The sequence below is a fragment of the Eptesicus fuscus genome, chromosome 14, assembly GCF_027574615.1.
Source record: "Eptesicus fuscus isolate TK198812 chromosome 14, DD_ASM_mEF_20220401, whole genome shotgun sequence".
Lineage (NCBI taxonomy): Eukaryota > Metazoa > Chordata > Mammalia > Chiroptera > Vespertilionidae > Eptesicus > Eptesicus fuscus.
Window position 1 is genome coordinate 46,378,523 of NC_072486.1, and position 13,168 is coordinate 46,391,690.

General features: G+C 43.1%; 1 protein-coding gene across 1 annotated transcript in view; it reads right to left on the reverse strand.

Moving 5' to 3' along the window:
* GLI3 (GLI family zinc finger 3) overlaps positions 1 to 13,168 on the reverse strand; it is a 279,986-nt gene that overhangs the window by 191,997 nt on the left and 74,821 nt on the right. Inside the window, exon 3 of the mRNA XM_054726279.1 lies at positions 1,127 to 1,369. Within this exon, the coding sequence (XP_054582254.1) occupies positions 1,127 to 1,369 (243 nt within the window). The remainder of the gene's footprint in view (positions 1 to 1,126; positions 1,370 to 13,168) is intronic.

Consider the following 13,168-nt stretch of genomic DNA (forward strand, 5'->3'; position numbering starts at 1 on the left):
TCTGACCACTTTTTAAAAAATCCTCTCTCCATTGAAAAAAAAAATAATGTATCTCCCCTCTTTACCAACAATATTGGGGGAGGGCAGTTGCTGAAACTTCAGGTTGTGCGAGGCCCTTTGATCTGCACCCTGATGAGGGACCGTCCCCCTCTGCTGCAAGTCAACTAATGAAGGGATGGAATTAGCTTTTATCCTGGGCACTTTCTTGAGCAAGAAAATATGCACTAATCAGCTGTCCTCAAGAATCAGTCATCTGGCTAATGACCTTTTGCCTTAAAACACTAAAATTTCTGAATGATGTGGAAAAGGGGAAACAAGAACCAGTCCCCCCCTCTGGAGCTCAATGGATCATCTGGAATTGGAGCCGGGAAGGTTAAATGGCAAGCCTGTATCCTGGCAAGGTGATAAATCTGTAATCAAGAGCTGCAAGCTTTGGCACCTCAATACTAACTTCATTACTCCCCAACCAAATTATATATATTTCTTAACTAGAAACAGGCCAGAAATAAACTCAGCACCGTATTTTCCTTCCTAGTGTCTGCCTTTGGAGAAAACCATTGTCTATCTGTGTTCAGAGTCCACTCGATTAGTGCTGAAAAAGGGAACTGCCGATGTTTCTGGGGGACCGCTCAGTGAAGAAAGTAGAGCATGCACAAAAATCTTCTACGTTAAGGAAATCTGCACTGATTTGTTGAAAGAGGTTGGTTCCTCCTCAACAATTAAGCAAAAATTCACTGAGAACGGGAATTGCTGCTGTTAAAGATTTCAGCTAGTGCAGCCCACTTGAATAACTCCCCCAGCAACCAATTTTCCTCCTGCCAAGTCTAGGAGACTTTGGGGAAAGAAAAGTGGGTGCCAGTTCCCAGGAAAGGTCCCTGTGAGTGAGCCACAGATGGACACCTTCCAGAAGGCCACCCCACTGACGTCTGAAGTTACTCAGGGATATAAGGAAATGGCTCTCCCTAAAAAAAGAATGGAAAGGATATGGGAGAAGAAAAGTGGGCAGTTAATTAAACATTTGTGTAAATCAATGTTAAGCCAAATAATTCATAAAGCGCATGTGCATGCACACACACAGAGCCGCCCCTGGCTCTGGACCACATGCCGTGAGGCAGGACCCACTTACGGTAGTGAGGTTCCATGTAACCGTTCCTGGGGTCCATGGCGAACACAGCCCCGCGGTACGGGATGGAGGGCTCAGCCAGGTGGGGCAGGGACCCATGGATCTCCTTCTTGATCAGCGAGCCCCTCTCGTCACTAGATGTGGCAGGCTCCTCGCTGATCTTGCCAAGCCCCTGGACACTCTGTGGCTGCATGGTGACTGCGTTTCTTCTCTCTCTGTGATAGGTCTGTCCAGGACTTTCATCCTCTGAAGAAAGAAGGAACACAAAAGCTCTGTGACCATTTTAAGGAGCAATTCAAAAACAGTCATCCCTTAGGTCTTCCTCCAAAAGAGAAGCCAATTTCTCATTCTGGCAACTTTGAAAAGCTACACCATGATGGGATGTTCTTCAGACAAAACTGCTTGTGAATGAGGGTCCAAAATACAAATGGAAGGATGAAGGGGAGCCAGAAAGGAGCCAATTAAATTGAGATGTAGGGAGAGTCAGCAAATTATCATCACAGGCTCAGAGCGGAGCCTGCCAGTGAGGCTCTTCCTTGGGGACTTGCCAATGTCCCTGCAAGTCCCACTGGAGCTGGACATTTTGCCAGCCTAGGGCTGCGGGCTGGCCGCGAGTTTGACATGCTTGGTGTACAGCTTCCCCTCATCTGTCTAGAAGCCAGGCCTCTGGGGTAACAGGGGCTTGGATGCCCACTGAGGTTCTGGGTAATCCTGGGGTCAAAGAGCCTCTGAACCTCAGAGGATGACCTGTTAGAAAGGGATCCAGACATTCTCGTGTTTTAGTTTTCTAAGTCAGATTTGTAACCCAATGAGAGATTTAATAGAGCCAGAAATGGTGCAGAAAATCCACTGGTTACACAGGATAAAGGTGCCGATCCTGGAAACCTCCAGGGCCCCTTGCATGACACATCTGACCACAGAACAGAGCTGATAACTAGAAGGAAAAAGGAATGAAGGTGAAAGTTCAAGTGTGAGATGGCTCTAGGGGTGAGGGAGGCGCCCATTCTGCTGATATGTACATACTCTGGTGGGGTCCAGACATTGCTTTAAACATGAAAAAAACAGCCCGATGAGATTCCCAGCTCCCTAATACTTCTGGTTTCCTTTGATCTGTAAGAACTTTCCATCTATCCAGTATGGTTCTCTACAAATGTGATTGGATGACCTTTCCATAATAGCAGATCAAAGAAACAAGGCATAAAACGAAACCAAACTGGCAATCTGAACCCACAACAAGTGAACCAATTCATCTGTTAGAACCATACACATACTCTGAAACTGCATACGCCAAACAAGCTCTGCATTTAACCAACAGACTGTGCTCTGACAGGCAAGTGCTGATGGAAGCAAAGCTGTTCAGGCGCTGCTTAGGCACCTAATCTGAAAACTCCTGATCTGAAAAAAAAAGGAAAAAGAAGAATAAAGAAATTCTATTTGAAAAACAACAACAAAAAGAAACTATGTTTGAATGTAAATAATAATAAATTTTACATGGACAGATTTTGAACATATCCCAATATATAAACTTACCTTCAAAGTATTTCATAAAGCAAATATGTCTAGGTGAGAGACCCTAAAAACCAGCAGTAGTGTGCTTTAGCAGTCTAGTTGTTCACACAAATTCGGAAGGAAATATAGCTAGCTATAAACACAGTCAAGCACGATAATACAAACGAAAGTAATGACCACTGTTTTGTGTTGGGCAAGGACTACCTAAAGCCAGTACTCTTTCTGCCTAGGTCCAGGACTTTAAGAAATAAGCAATGCATTATTTTCAGTATAGCAAATAACTTGCAAAACAGTATAAACCATGAGGTACACTTTAGTTGTCAGTGAATTTGCTGACTACGACAGGGTAACTGTGAAACATTATTGTGTGCAGATCCTCACCCCAAACCTTGTAATTATGGGATAAATAAAGAGTTTAATCTATCAAATAACTACTAAAAAAATAGATGTAATACCACATTTTCACACATTGATCTTTACAAAAGCAATTCAAACCATGCTTTTGCTTATTTAAAAACAAACTACAAAAAGAATCCTACATTTTCCTTCTGATTAATACTATCCACCCTTGTACTTTGTTAGCAGTAAAACTGCAAACTATAGAATAAGGGCTCGCAGTCACGTAAAAGCAAAAGGGTGTCAAAAGCACTAAAACTCTCCGTCAGTTTTATAAAATTTTCTATAACTTACAAATGGCTAAAGTCATATTTTCCACTAATCTCTGCCTGTATAAAACCTTTATTTCAAATTCCAACCTGAACTTGTAACACTGAGGTGCAAACACTATAGAATGGACCTTCATTTGGAAAGCTAGAAAGCCCTTACCAAGAGGGGCTGAGACTCCTAATTAGCATTCTCTGGGAAAGATGAATAACCAAGCCCTACTAATCTCTTCCAGGTTTAAAACAGGATTCCCTTGACTTACTCTTCCTAGAAGAAATGAACTCTTCTTCTCTTAAAACTGTACAGCTAAATTGAGGGAGTTTCTTTTAGAAACCATGCCTTGATAATGAGGATTTGAATCCAACTTCATGAATAACTGAAAATTTGGCATGGTCTGTTTAGAGTCCTCCCACCTCCCCCCAGCCTCCTGGGAGAAGGAAGTTGCAGGGGAGAGAAAATAAGGGTGTCTTTTTAGCTAAATGATCCTTTTTTCACAAGTACTTAACTTTACAAAAATGGATTATTTTCTAATGAGAGTTAAGCCAACATGTGTGGATATTAAGTTATAAAAAGAAATAAGCAACGTTCAAATATTTAATACAGAAAGAAATGAACTAATGCCCTTAAGTTAAAAAAAAAAAATCAGGCAAGAATTTTTTTAACGTGGAAACTTTCATTAGACTTACTTTTACAGTAACAGTTAAGGCTACCACATTGTTACCTGCCCTCCGTCTCCAAAACATTCCAGTAGACAACTATTTCATGAAGTTTACCTCGTGCCCTGAGTTGCTTCTGACGGGCTTTCAGATGAAAACCTGACAGTACACACGCTCCAGAATACAAACAGCGACGGGACTTAAAAGCACACTCTCCGCAGTGAAGGGGAGCCTTCCAAGCAATATTCCTGCCTACTCTTATAAATTTAGCAACCACTTCAGCAAGCCAAAAGACCAAAGCTGTCTAATCTCGTTCAGTTGAACCGAGTTGTTCAATAAAGTTTGAGAGTCAGTGCAGACAGCCTCACCAGGCCAAATTATTGACAGAAACATACTGTCCACCATGGCAACAAGCAGAAGTCGGCTGCAGAAATGTAAGCAAACAGCCCACTGCTCCAGGAGCATCTGCCAATGGACTTTAACAGCCAAATACAAGGCGGCTGTGTGGTTTCTCTGTGTTAAACTGTTGCATGCTCAGGGGTCACACCAAAGCATACAGTTTGGGGGGAAAAAAAAACATTATTTCAAATACTGTCACCATAATCCCAACCTTTTACCTCCTTCTTTCTGTATGCTCGTGCTTAAGTGGAAGTTAACGGATTCCTGCCCCAAATGGAGAGCTGCCCAAACATCACATTTAGAAACTGCCCCAGATTTTCCAAACTCATCCAAAGGCAACGACTGACATCGAGCCAGACACTCAGGGCCATAAACTCTGAGAACTCAAAAGTTGCTCCATTGCAAACACTGCTTAGACTGTTCACAACCAAGATTAAGAAGAAAGTAATCCTGTTGCATGAAGCGGGACTAGAACACACACTCCTCCCGTGCTTTGCTCACAAACTCCTGATGATTTCTCACTGCGACCCAGGAAACAAGTGTATACTCGCCTAAGACTTCAGATAAAAGTATCGAAGGATCCTTCCAACATAAAAATAAAACCCTGCTCCGCATCACTAACTAGGAACACCTCCTGTCACCCTAACAAAATTAGCTGATTAGGAAGGAGCTCACGGTACAAGTGTTCACCTTTTTTTTAAAAATTAACATGGATTTTAAGCTGTTCCCTCAAATCCCATTTTAACACCGTTACTCCTTTCTTTCCCCAAGATGCAGAAGACAGAGTGTCAGAGCAGAGACAATACTTACAACTCAGGCCCCAGGCTCTGGCTAGCTACTTTCTGCAAACTTCTCTTGGTGGGCTTTCTGTGACTGTGCAGACCCTCTCAGGAACATGCCGGTGTCTCCCTGCCTCCCTCTCCCACTCCCGGGCAGTGCTTCTCCCATTAGAGGAATTAAAAGTGGTTGGAGCCATGCTAAATTTAACAAGCTCATTAGTATTCTTTCGGAGTGCTTCTGAGTGAACTCTCTCTATTCAAGCCGATCTCTCCAGGAGAAGGGTCAGGCGGCTAATCATTAAATCAAACTAATGTCACCCTATCACAATCAGCCCGAGAGAAGGAGGGTTTATTATTTCAGTTTATGCTAAATAAACGGTTTTACAAATGGTCCCCAAGCAAGGTCAACAACAGCTTCAATTACAAGACAAACTTAACAAGAGTTGCTATAAACCAAGTACTCAGTATTGACTTAAGAACAGGCTCAACTCCACATATTGCCACTAGCCGAGTATTACAGGAATGCATATTGTAAAATAAAGGAAAGGCGGGGAGCTTCTTTCTTTGCCAGAATTTGCGACTGCACAGAGACTCCTCATTCACCTCTCTCCTACCAGCTAACCGCTCAGCTCAATTCACCCCACACAAAGGCTGGAGCCCAGACCTCAATGGACCGAGTGAAACATGTTCAAAACTAGGCTCTCTATTGTGACTGAATTTCTTAACATCTTTTCAAAAAGCGGAGAATGCCTTGAGGCTAAAGGAAGAAACAGGCTAATGGTGAATTGGGAATTCTGAGCAAATTTCAGAGCCCTTTCCTCCTAGCTTTTGAGGTTGAAAGCAAGCTCTTTCCTTTCAAGTTTCAAAGTCCTTTTTCCTCCCGCAGTGTCACAGAAGGATTTGAAAAGAAGGTAATTGTGCTCGCAGTCTCCCTGATCAGAGCTTACGTCCTATTTCTGGTATTTCGGAATACTTCTTGCAATAATAGTGCATATAGCTCAATCCCTTAACCGGCCTGCACTCTGCAATTGCTCATTAAATGAACAATTGCGGGTATAAAATGCCTTTTATGTTCAAGGTCTGGATATAAGATAAGCATTCTAGGACTCTAAATTTGGTTTACTAAGGAAACTCTCCATCATTAAATTACAAAACTGAAGTCAGAATATCAGGCTTTCCCAGAAAAGTGGCACTCAGATTTCGGTGAGCCAAAATGAAGGGAGAATGGGGGTGGGGAGAAGGCAACAAAATGTTAAGAGTGGTGGGGGTTGCGGGGGGGGGGGGGGCTGGATACTCAGATTTCTAGCCGAATGGAATTCTAAGGAGAAAATAGTATTTCCATGTTTAGGACGGTCGGAGTTTGTGAAACCTAATCATTTCCAAACTGAATGATGTAAAGTCATCTTCAAATACATTAAAGCAGGGGTCTGAGACTATCAATATGAAGAGGACTATTCATGACCCCTCACCAGCAAGCATCACACACACACACACCCTTAAAAATAGAAACTATCCTTTACCAATATGGAATGTTTTATCATTTATTATCATCTCACTTCCTCACAACCCAAGGCTGTGGAGGGCAAGGTGTTAGGTCCAATTTCCAGATCAGAAACGAGTAACCACTTCCAGGCAAGTAGGTGATGCAAGAAGAATGCCACCCCATGCCTTACTGAAGCCACACAGCCCTGTGAACAGGGCAAGAGGTCTGTTCCTGGGCAGGTTTGGGGATGGCACCTGAGGTAGTCTGCATTCCCAGCCTCCACCAGCACCGCTACCACCCGTAAAACAAGAGTAACTACACATTTATGCACAGACATTTTCAAAATTCCAATCCTCTCCCATTAAGTTTTGGTCAACATACGTCCACTCCTGGAAAGCACCCGGTACAAACGATAAACCTGTGGTGAGCCATCCAACCTCAGGGTCTCAGTACCATAGAGCATCCTATCCTCAGGGACAGGAAGACACACATTTGCCCTACACAGGGCTGCACCCCGGCCCCACAGCACACTGGGGCTCAGCCATCGGCTGCTGAGTGTTACTGCCGTTCTTACGGTGACCCCACAAGCCTGAAGCCCCACCTTCCTGTTCCGAGCAAGAAATGGAGCGTCTCTTTCTGCTTCCTTCCCAGAAAACTGCCTCGCTGTGCTTGCACAGAGCATTCTTTCGCTTCTTTTCCCTATTATTCATTTGTTGCATCTTGCCAGCTTTTATTTCTTTGGTGTTTTACATTTTGATGTTCTTTGAAGAAAAAAGAAAGAAAGAAAAAAACAAAACAATGGAATCCAAGTTCTCGTCTCCCTGATTTGGAATTCTCATAACTTTGACCAAAGAGAGACCAGAAGTGCAAAAAAGAAGAGACTGAGAAGATTCCTACACATTGTAGAAGTGTGTTAGGGAGAGGGAGTAAAGTTCCTGTGGTTTTTAGGAGAAGACTCTTGCCTCTTTCCATGTGACTGCAGTTATGCCTGAACCAGGGGCTGCTCGAGGAAGGCTAGAGACTGGCTTCCACAGGGAGATAGGGAACAACGCTTTCTCTAAGAACATTTCCAGTGCCTTGGCGTGAGGCATGGCCCTTCTGAAGCTACAAATACTTCTACTGACAATGACTGATGACAGAGGGCGTGGTCCCGATGGATGAGAGAAAAGCACTCTGCTTTGTCTGCAACCTTTACACCACACTGAGGAGCCTACCACACCGAGAGGGCTGCAGCAGGACCTGAAGCTCTGGAGAAATTCAAGTGGAAACCCTCATTCAAAGATGACAGCGGAGCGCTCTCTTCCTACTCTCATCCACCTGGCGGTCCGGAGGTGAAAGGACAGAAAAAAAAGGCCTTCATCAGTCTTAAGAGTATCTTAGTTATTTTAACATTTCTAGAGCTCTTTGGCCAAAGAATCAAATACAGTCTAGACCCCGTGGTCGGCAAACTGCGGCTCGCGAGCCACATGCCGCTCTTTGGCCCCTTGAGTGTGGCTCTTCCACAAAATACTACGGCCTGGGCGAGTCTATTTTGAAGAAGTGGCGTTAGAAGAGGTTTAAGTTTAAAAAATTTGGCTCTGAAAAGAAATTTCAATCGTTGTACTGTTGGTATTTGGCTCTGTTGACTAATGAGTTTGCCGACCACTGGTCTAGACTAACTCCCCACTGGCCCTTCGCCGGAAACTATTTGCTCCAAAGTTCAGGTTAGCGCTCAATCCAAGGCTAATTTCTCAGCTCACTCCCCACTACTCAGTTTACAGAGCTCCATTCAACTTCAAAAGGGGTTCCCTGGGACCAGAAGAGAGCGGGCAGAGAAAGCAAGATGAGAATTTAGATAAACTAAAATGCAAAACCCGAAATGGCTGTGACCCCAGAGGGCTGTGACGGTATGCAGAGCAAGCAGCCTCCTGCCTTTTTTAAAAAGACAATACCGTGAGGGCTCTGCTCCCTGCCCATCTGGAAAATCAGGAACTGATAACACTATCTGCTTGTCTGCAGCCTCACCAGGCATGCCCTGTGGCCTGTAGGGTTTTCGTTTACTTTCCTTGTGCCTCTGAACCCTCACAAATCAGAGGTCTGCAACCCTGCCCCCATCTGTACCCCCACCTCTGAGAGGATGCTTCTGGGCATTGATGACATGGACAGCAAAGAGATACTGGCTTGGTCATTCCCCTACACATTAGGGCATTTAAGTCCAAGAACAAACCCAACCATACGAACCATCTTTCAAAATCCCAGACTAGAAAGCACTAGCCAATCCCACCTGTACTTGGGAGCGGGGGGGGGGGGGGGGGGGGGGGGGGGGGGGGGAGACAGGACCCTGAGGGTCCCTTCAGGTTTCCCTGTAAAAGAGAGGAGGAGATAGTCCCTATTTTTCCATGAGCTTAGAAAGACCCTTCCTTGAATTAAGAATTCTAAAAAATGTCATGGAGCTTTTCTATTAGCCTGCTATTAGTTACTAGTCACTGCTTACACAGAGTGAGTTAATTAGTGACATCAAAGGCAGTACAATAAATTCTCAGGAGGGCAAATTTTTCCCCGTCTGCCTAATAGTGCATTTATGCCTATCGGTGAATGACAGCCTCATGAACATTTAGGTATTGGAGATTTCTTTGAGAACTTAATTTTAGTCTTTTGTAAGCAAAGAATGAAGAGTCTCTCTTCCTTACGTTGCACACACAGACCTGAGCAGTTAAGATTCCACAATGAGACCTACAGCCGACAGTGTAACAGAAACACTGAAATATCCTCTCACAAGGCCCGTGTCCAGGGTGCTGCAGCCTGCTGCATCCTCAGATGAGACCTTCCTGGAGATCTACCCGAGCCCAGGGTCAGAGGGAGGAAGGAAAGAGCCTGCCCTTTCTTTCTTTAAAGGTACGCAGGAATAAATCTCGGTCACAGCTTCTTCTGGCATCGCTTTCCGAAAAAGGTGGTCCCTAGGCTCACACCCCTCCCCTCACAACACCGCTGTCCCATTTCCCAGCCTTTCTGCCATGTTTTGAATGGCAGGAGGGAACACAACCTTAACTGGCTTCCGCTGGTGTGTTCATGTTGCATGGCTTTTGCCTTTAGAAGATTAGGTAATGAGGAAGCCCAAGCATACAGCGGTGTGTGTGTGTTTTAAGTTTTAAAGATTATGCTTATTCCATGACAGAAATCAGACCCTCTCGGAGAGTACATTTAAATATCAAGAGAATATCCTCACTGGACCCACTGAGCTGGGGCTCTGCCCACACTGTGACAGGATTAGAGTTGGTGAGCGGGGCTCACATCTGCTGACTCGGCTCTGGGCAAGGCGGGGTGCTGCCTGGTCAGGTTTCTGCAACAGGGGATCCCTCTAGCCACCACCCACTTTCACCTACGAAATGTGCATTTGAGAAACCCATACAACCCCACGTTTTGATTCTTCACCATTTTATACAGGTAAGGCACGAGATGGCTTTCTTCTAGTTACAGTGGCAAAAGTCTGCAACTTTGTAAGCTGCTGGCACAAAATGGCTCCGATGCCGTCTACGAGTGAAGCAGTAAGAGCCACGACGAAACCTAATCTCCCCCCAAAGCCCATCTTCATGGTCACAGCCAAGACGGGATGCGCTGGTACTCCAGCTGCTCTGCTCTCCCCCTGCCAGCTGGGTAGGACAGAGACAGCCACCTACCTTCCCCTGCAGGGAGCCTGGGAACCAGGGCACACCCAGACCTTGCTTTCACCCTCGTTCCAACTTTCTAGGCACATATAGGAGAACCAACGTCCCAACACCGACGGATGTATTTTGATTTTCAAGACGCCCCAGTAAAAGCAACTGTGGAAACAAAAGTCCAAACTCTTCTACCTTTCTAACATACAAGTGATTTAGACTCAGTCATTTTCCTACCAATCTCTTTCTTCAAAAGCTGCCTACTCAATCTGTTAACCATATACCAATAAACGACAGCTAACATTCAGTTACTATGAGGTAGGAAGGACTTCAAAAAACAGTGTCCTTATGCTCATTTGCCAGAGAAGAAAGCTGTGGCACAGAGAATCTGGGTCACTTACCCAGCTTACCCCGCTGGTTCTCAGGCAGAGCCTGGAAGCCCAGGCAGTCAGACCCTAAAGCCCACATTTAAATAGTTGGCTATCAGCCCTTCCTACTCAGTGACAAAAAAAAAAAAAATTTAAATAAATTTGCATTTGAATTTTGGTCAATGCCCTAAAACACAGGTCTGAAAACTTCACAACTACCCAACTCTGCTGCCTTAGACTGAAAGCAGCCATAGGGCAAGACTTGAACCAAGGAGCATGGCTGCGTTCTAATAAAGCTTTCTTTACAGACACTAAAATTGGAATTTCATATAATTTTCATATCACATTTTAAAATGTAAAGAACCTCCCTGGCTGATTTGGCTCAGTGGGTAGAATGTCGGACTATGGACTGAAGTGTCCCAGGTTCGATTCCGGTCAAGGGCACATGCCAGGATTGTGGGCTCAATCCCCAGTGGGGGGTGTTGCAGGAGGCAGCCGATCAATGATTCTCTATCATCACTGATGTTTCTTTCTCTCTCTCTCTCTCTCTCTCTCTCTGAAATCAATAAAAAAATATTTTTAAAAAATAAAACTAAAAATGTAAATAATCATTCTTAATGGGCTGTCCAAAAACCAGTAGCAAACAGTAAAATAATAATTGAGTTTTAGAGAGGGTACCGAGAGATAGTCACTTTCTTAGACTATTAAAATATTTCCATAATTGGCTAGGTGTATCAAATGATTCCACTTCCAGGATAGATCTTAAAGAAAAAAATTAGCAAAGATATTAATTTATACTCAAGGATGTTCATCACAGTGTTATTTATAATAAGAAAAACAAGTTAGCAAAATAAATGTCCATTATCGTATTATATGATGAAATGTCATTAAATATAGTACATTCAAGGATTTTAATGAACATAGGAAAGAACTGGGCTGAGTGCCAAGTACTGTTTGTTCTAAGGCATTACATGCCAATCCTATGAGCTAAGTATGATTGTGATCCTCATTATAAATACAAGAAGTACTTGTCCAAGCAAACACAGCTAGAAAGTGGCTGAGCCTGGATTAGAATCCAGAGTCCCCTCACTTACCCACTAGACGACCACACCTCCAAATTTTTTAAGGATCCAAACTTTTGGAGGTTGGGAAGGTGAGAAAAAGAGAAATATGTAATTATTTCTATGCAAAATTCCTAAGTTTAAAAAAAAAAAAAAACTTTAAAGAAATGTACCAAAATAGCATGAAAACATTTCTATATCTTTTTCTTTGTTTCTCATTTCCCAATCATTTTAGATTGCAGAAATAGCTTATCTAATTTACTTTTATTTTAATGTTATCGTATGACCTTTACAATGATTCTCTAGAAAGTCCACATTAAGCACACATAAATTGAAAAATTATCTCACAAATTTATATCCTGAAGTCTTGTTATAAATTATTACACCACTATAAAGTCTAAGTACCTGGTAGGCTATTTTTACACATATTAGGAATACCTGACATTGATATTGGGCTTTATGGAGATTTCAATATATTTTCTTATTTAAAAATCATATGTTATTTTAACTATTTTGTATCTGTACACAAGTGCCTCCCCCAGATGAGTACCAAAATTCCCTCACCTCCCTCCCCACAAAACTTGGTAACTCAGCTTTCACTAACCATCCCTGAATGGTTTAAGAGGGAAACTACATTAGAAAATATCGGGAAAATACCATGGATATCGCTTGTATTTATTGAGCATTTACCCAATTAAATGCCAGGCCATGTGCTCTATGTTCCATGCGTCTTAACTAATCCACTCAAATGCTCACAGGCCTATTAAGTATGCAGTATCACCACGGTTCCAGTTATTTAGGTAAATATCCTGAGGCTTAACAAGTTTAAGCAACCAGCTTCAACTCATCCTTGATCAGCACCACTTTCTCATCTATGATAAATGACTAGCAACCCTTGCAAAGTATCTCCTGTACAGAAGCCCGCAGAGCACTGATTTGCTTGTGCTTTTCTGTATGTGACGATTAGCTTCACTGTTAAAATTACTCCACCTCTCCCTCTAAAGGTTACTGGGAAAGGCTACTGCAAAGTGTATTCAAATGAACTTCATTGTAAACTTTAATCTAGAGTTATGAAACACGGTTTAGAAACTTCTCTGAAGTTCTGATTCTGCTTCAGTCGTTGTTACTGCCAAGTTTGGATCTTAGTAACGTTCAGGATCTCGCAGTGTAAATAACACCTCTCATGCTCAGGCTCAATTATTTTTCACCACTCCTTCTCCAAGCCCTTCCCTTCCACTACCTGTTATCTTTTTATAGTGCTTGTAGGTTCTGAATAGCCATTTTGCAAAGGATATTTCACACTGTTTTCTGGGGGACTGGGTTGTAAGCTTAGGTGCAAGAAGCAGTCTGAGTATTTGGTTTGTGTTTAAATTAACTAGAGTTCCAACAGCTAAAGCCATACATGGTTTATTGAAAGGGACATATGTCCAATAGTTAAAGAAGCATAAAGAGAAAGGGGGAAAACTTGCTCTTGGAAGCAGCTTTGCTAGGA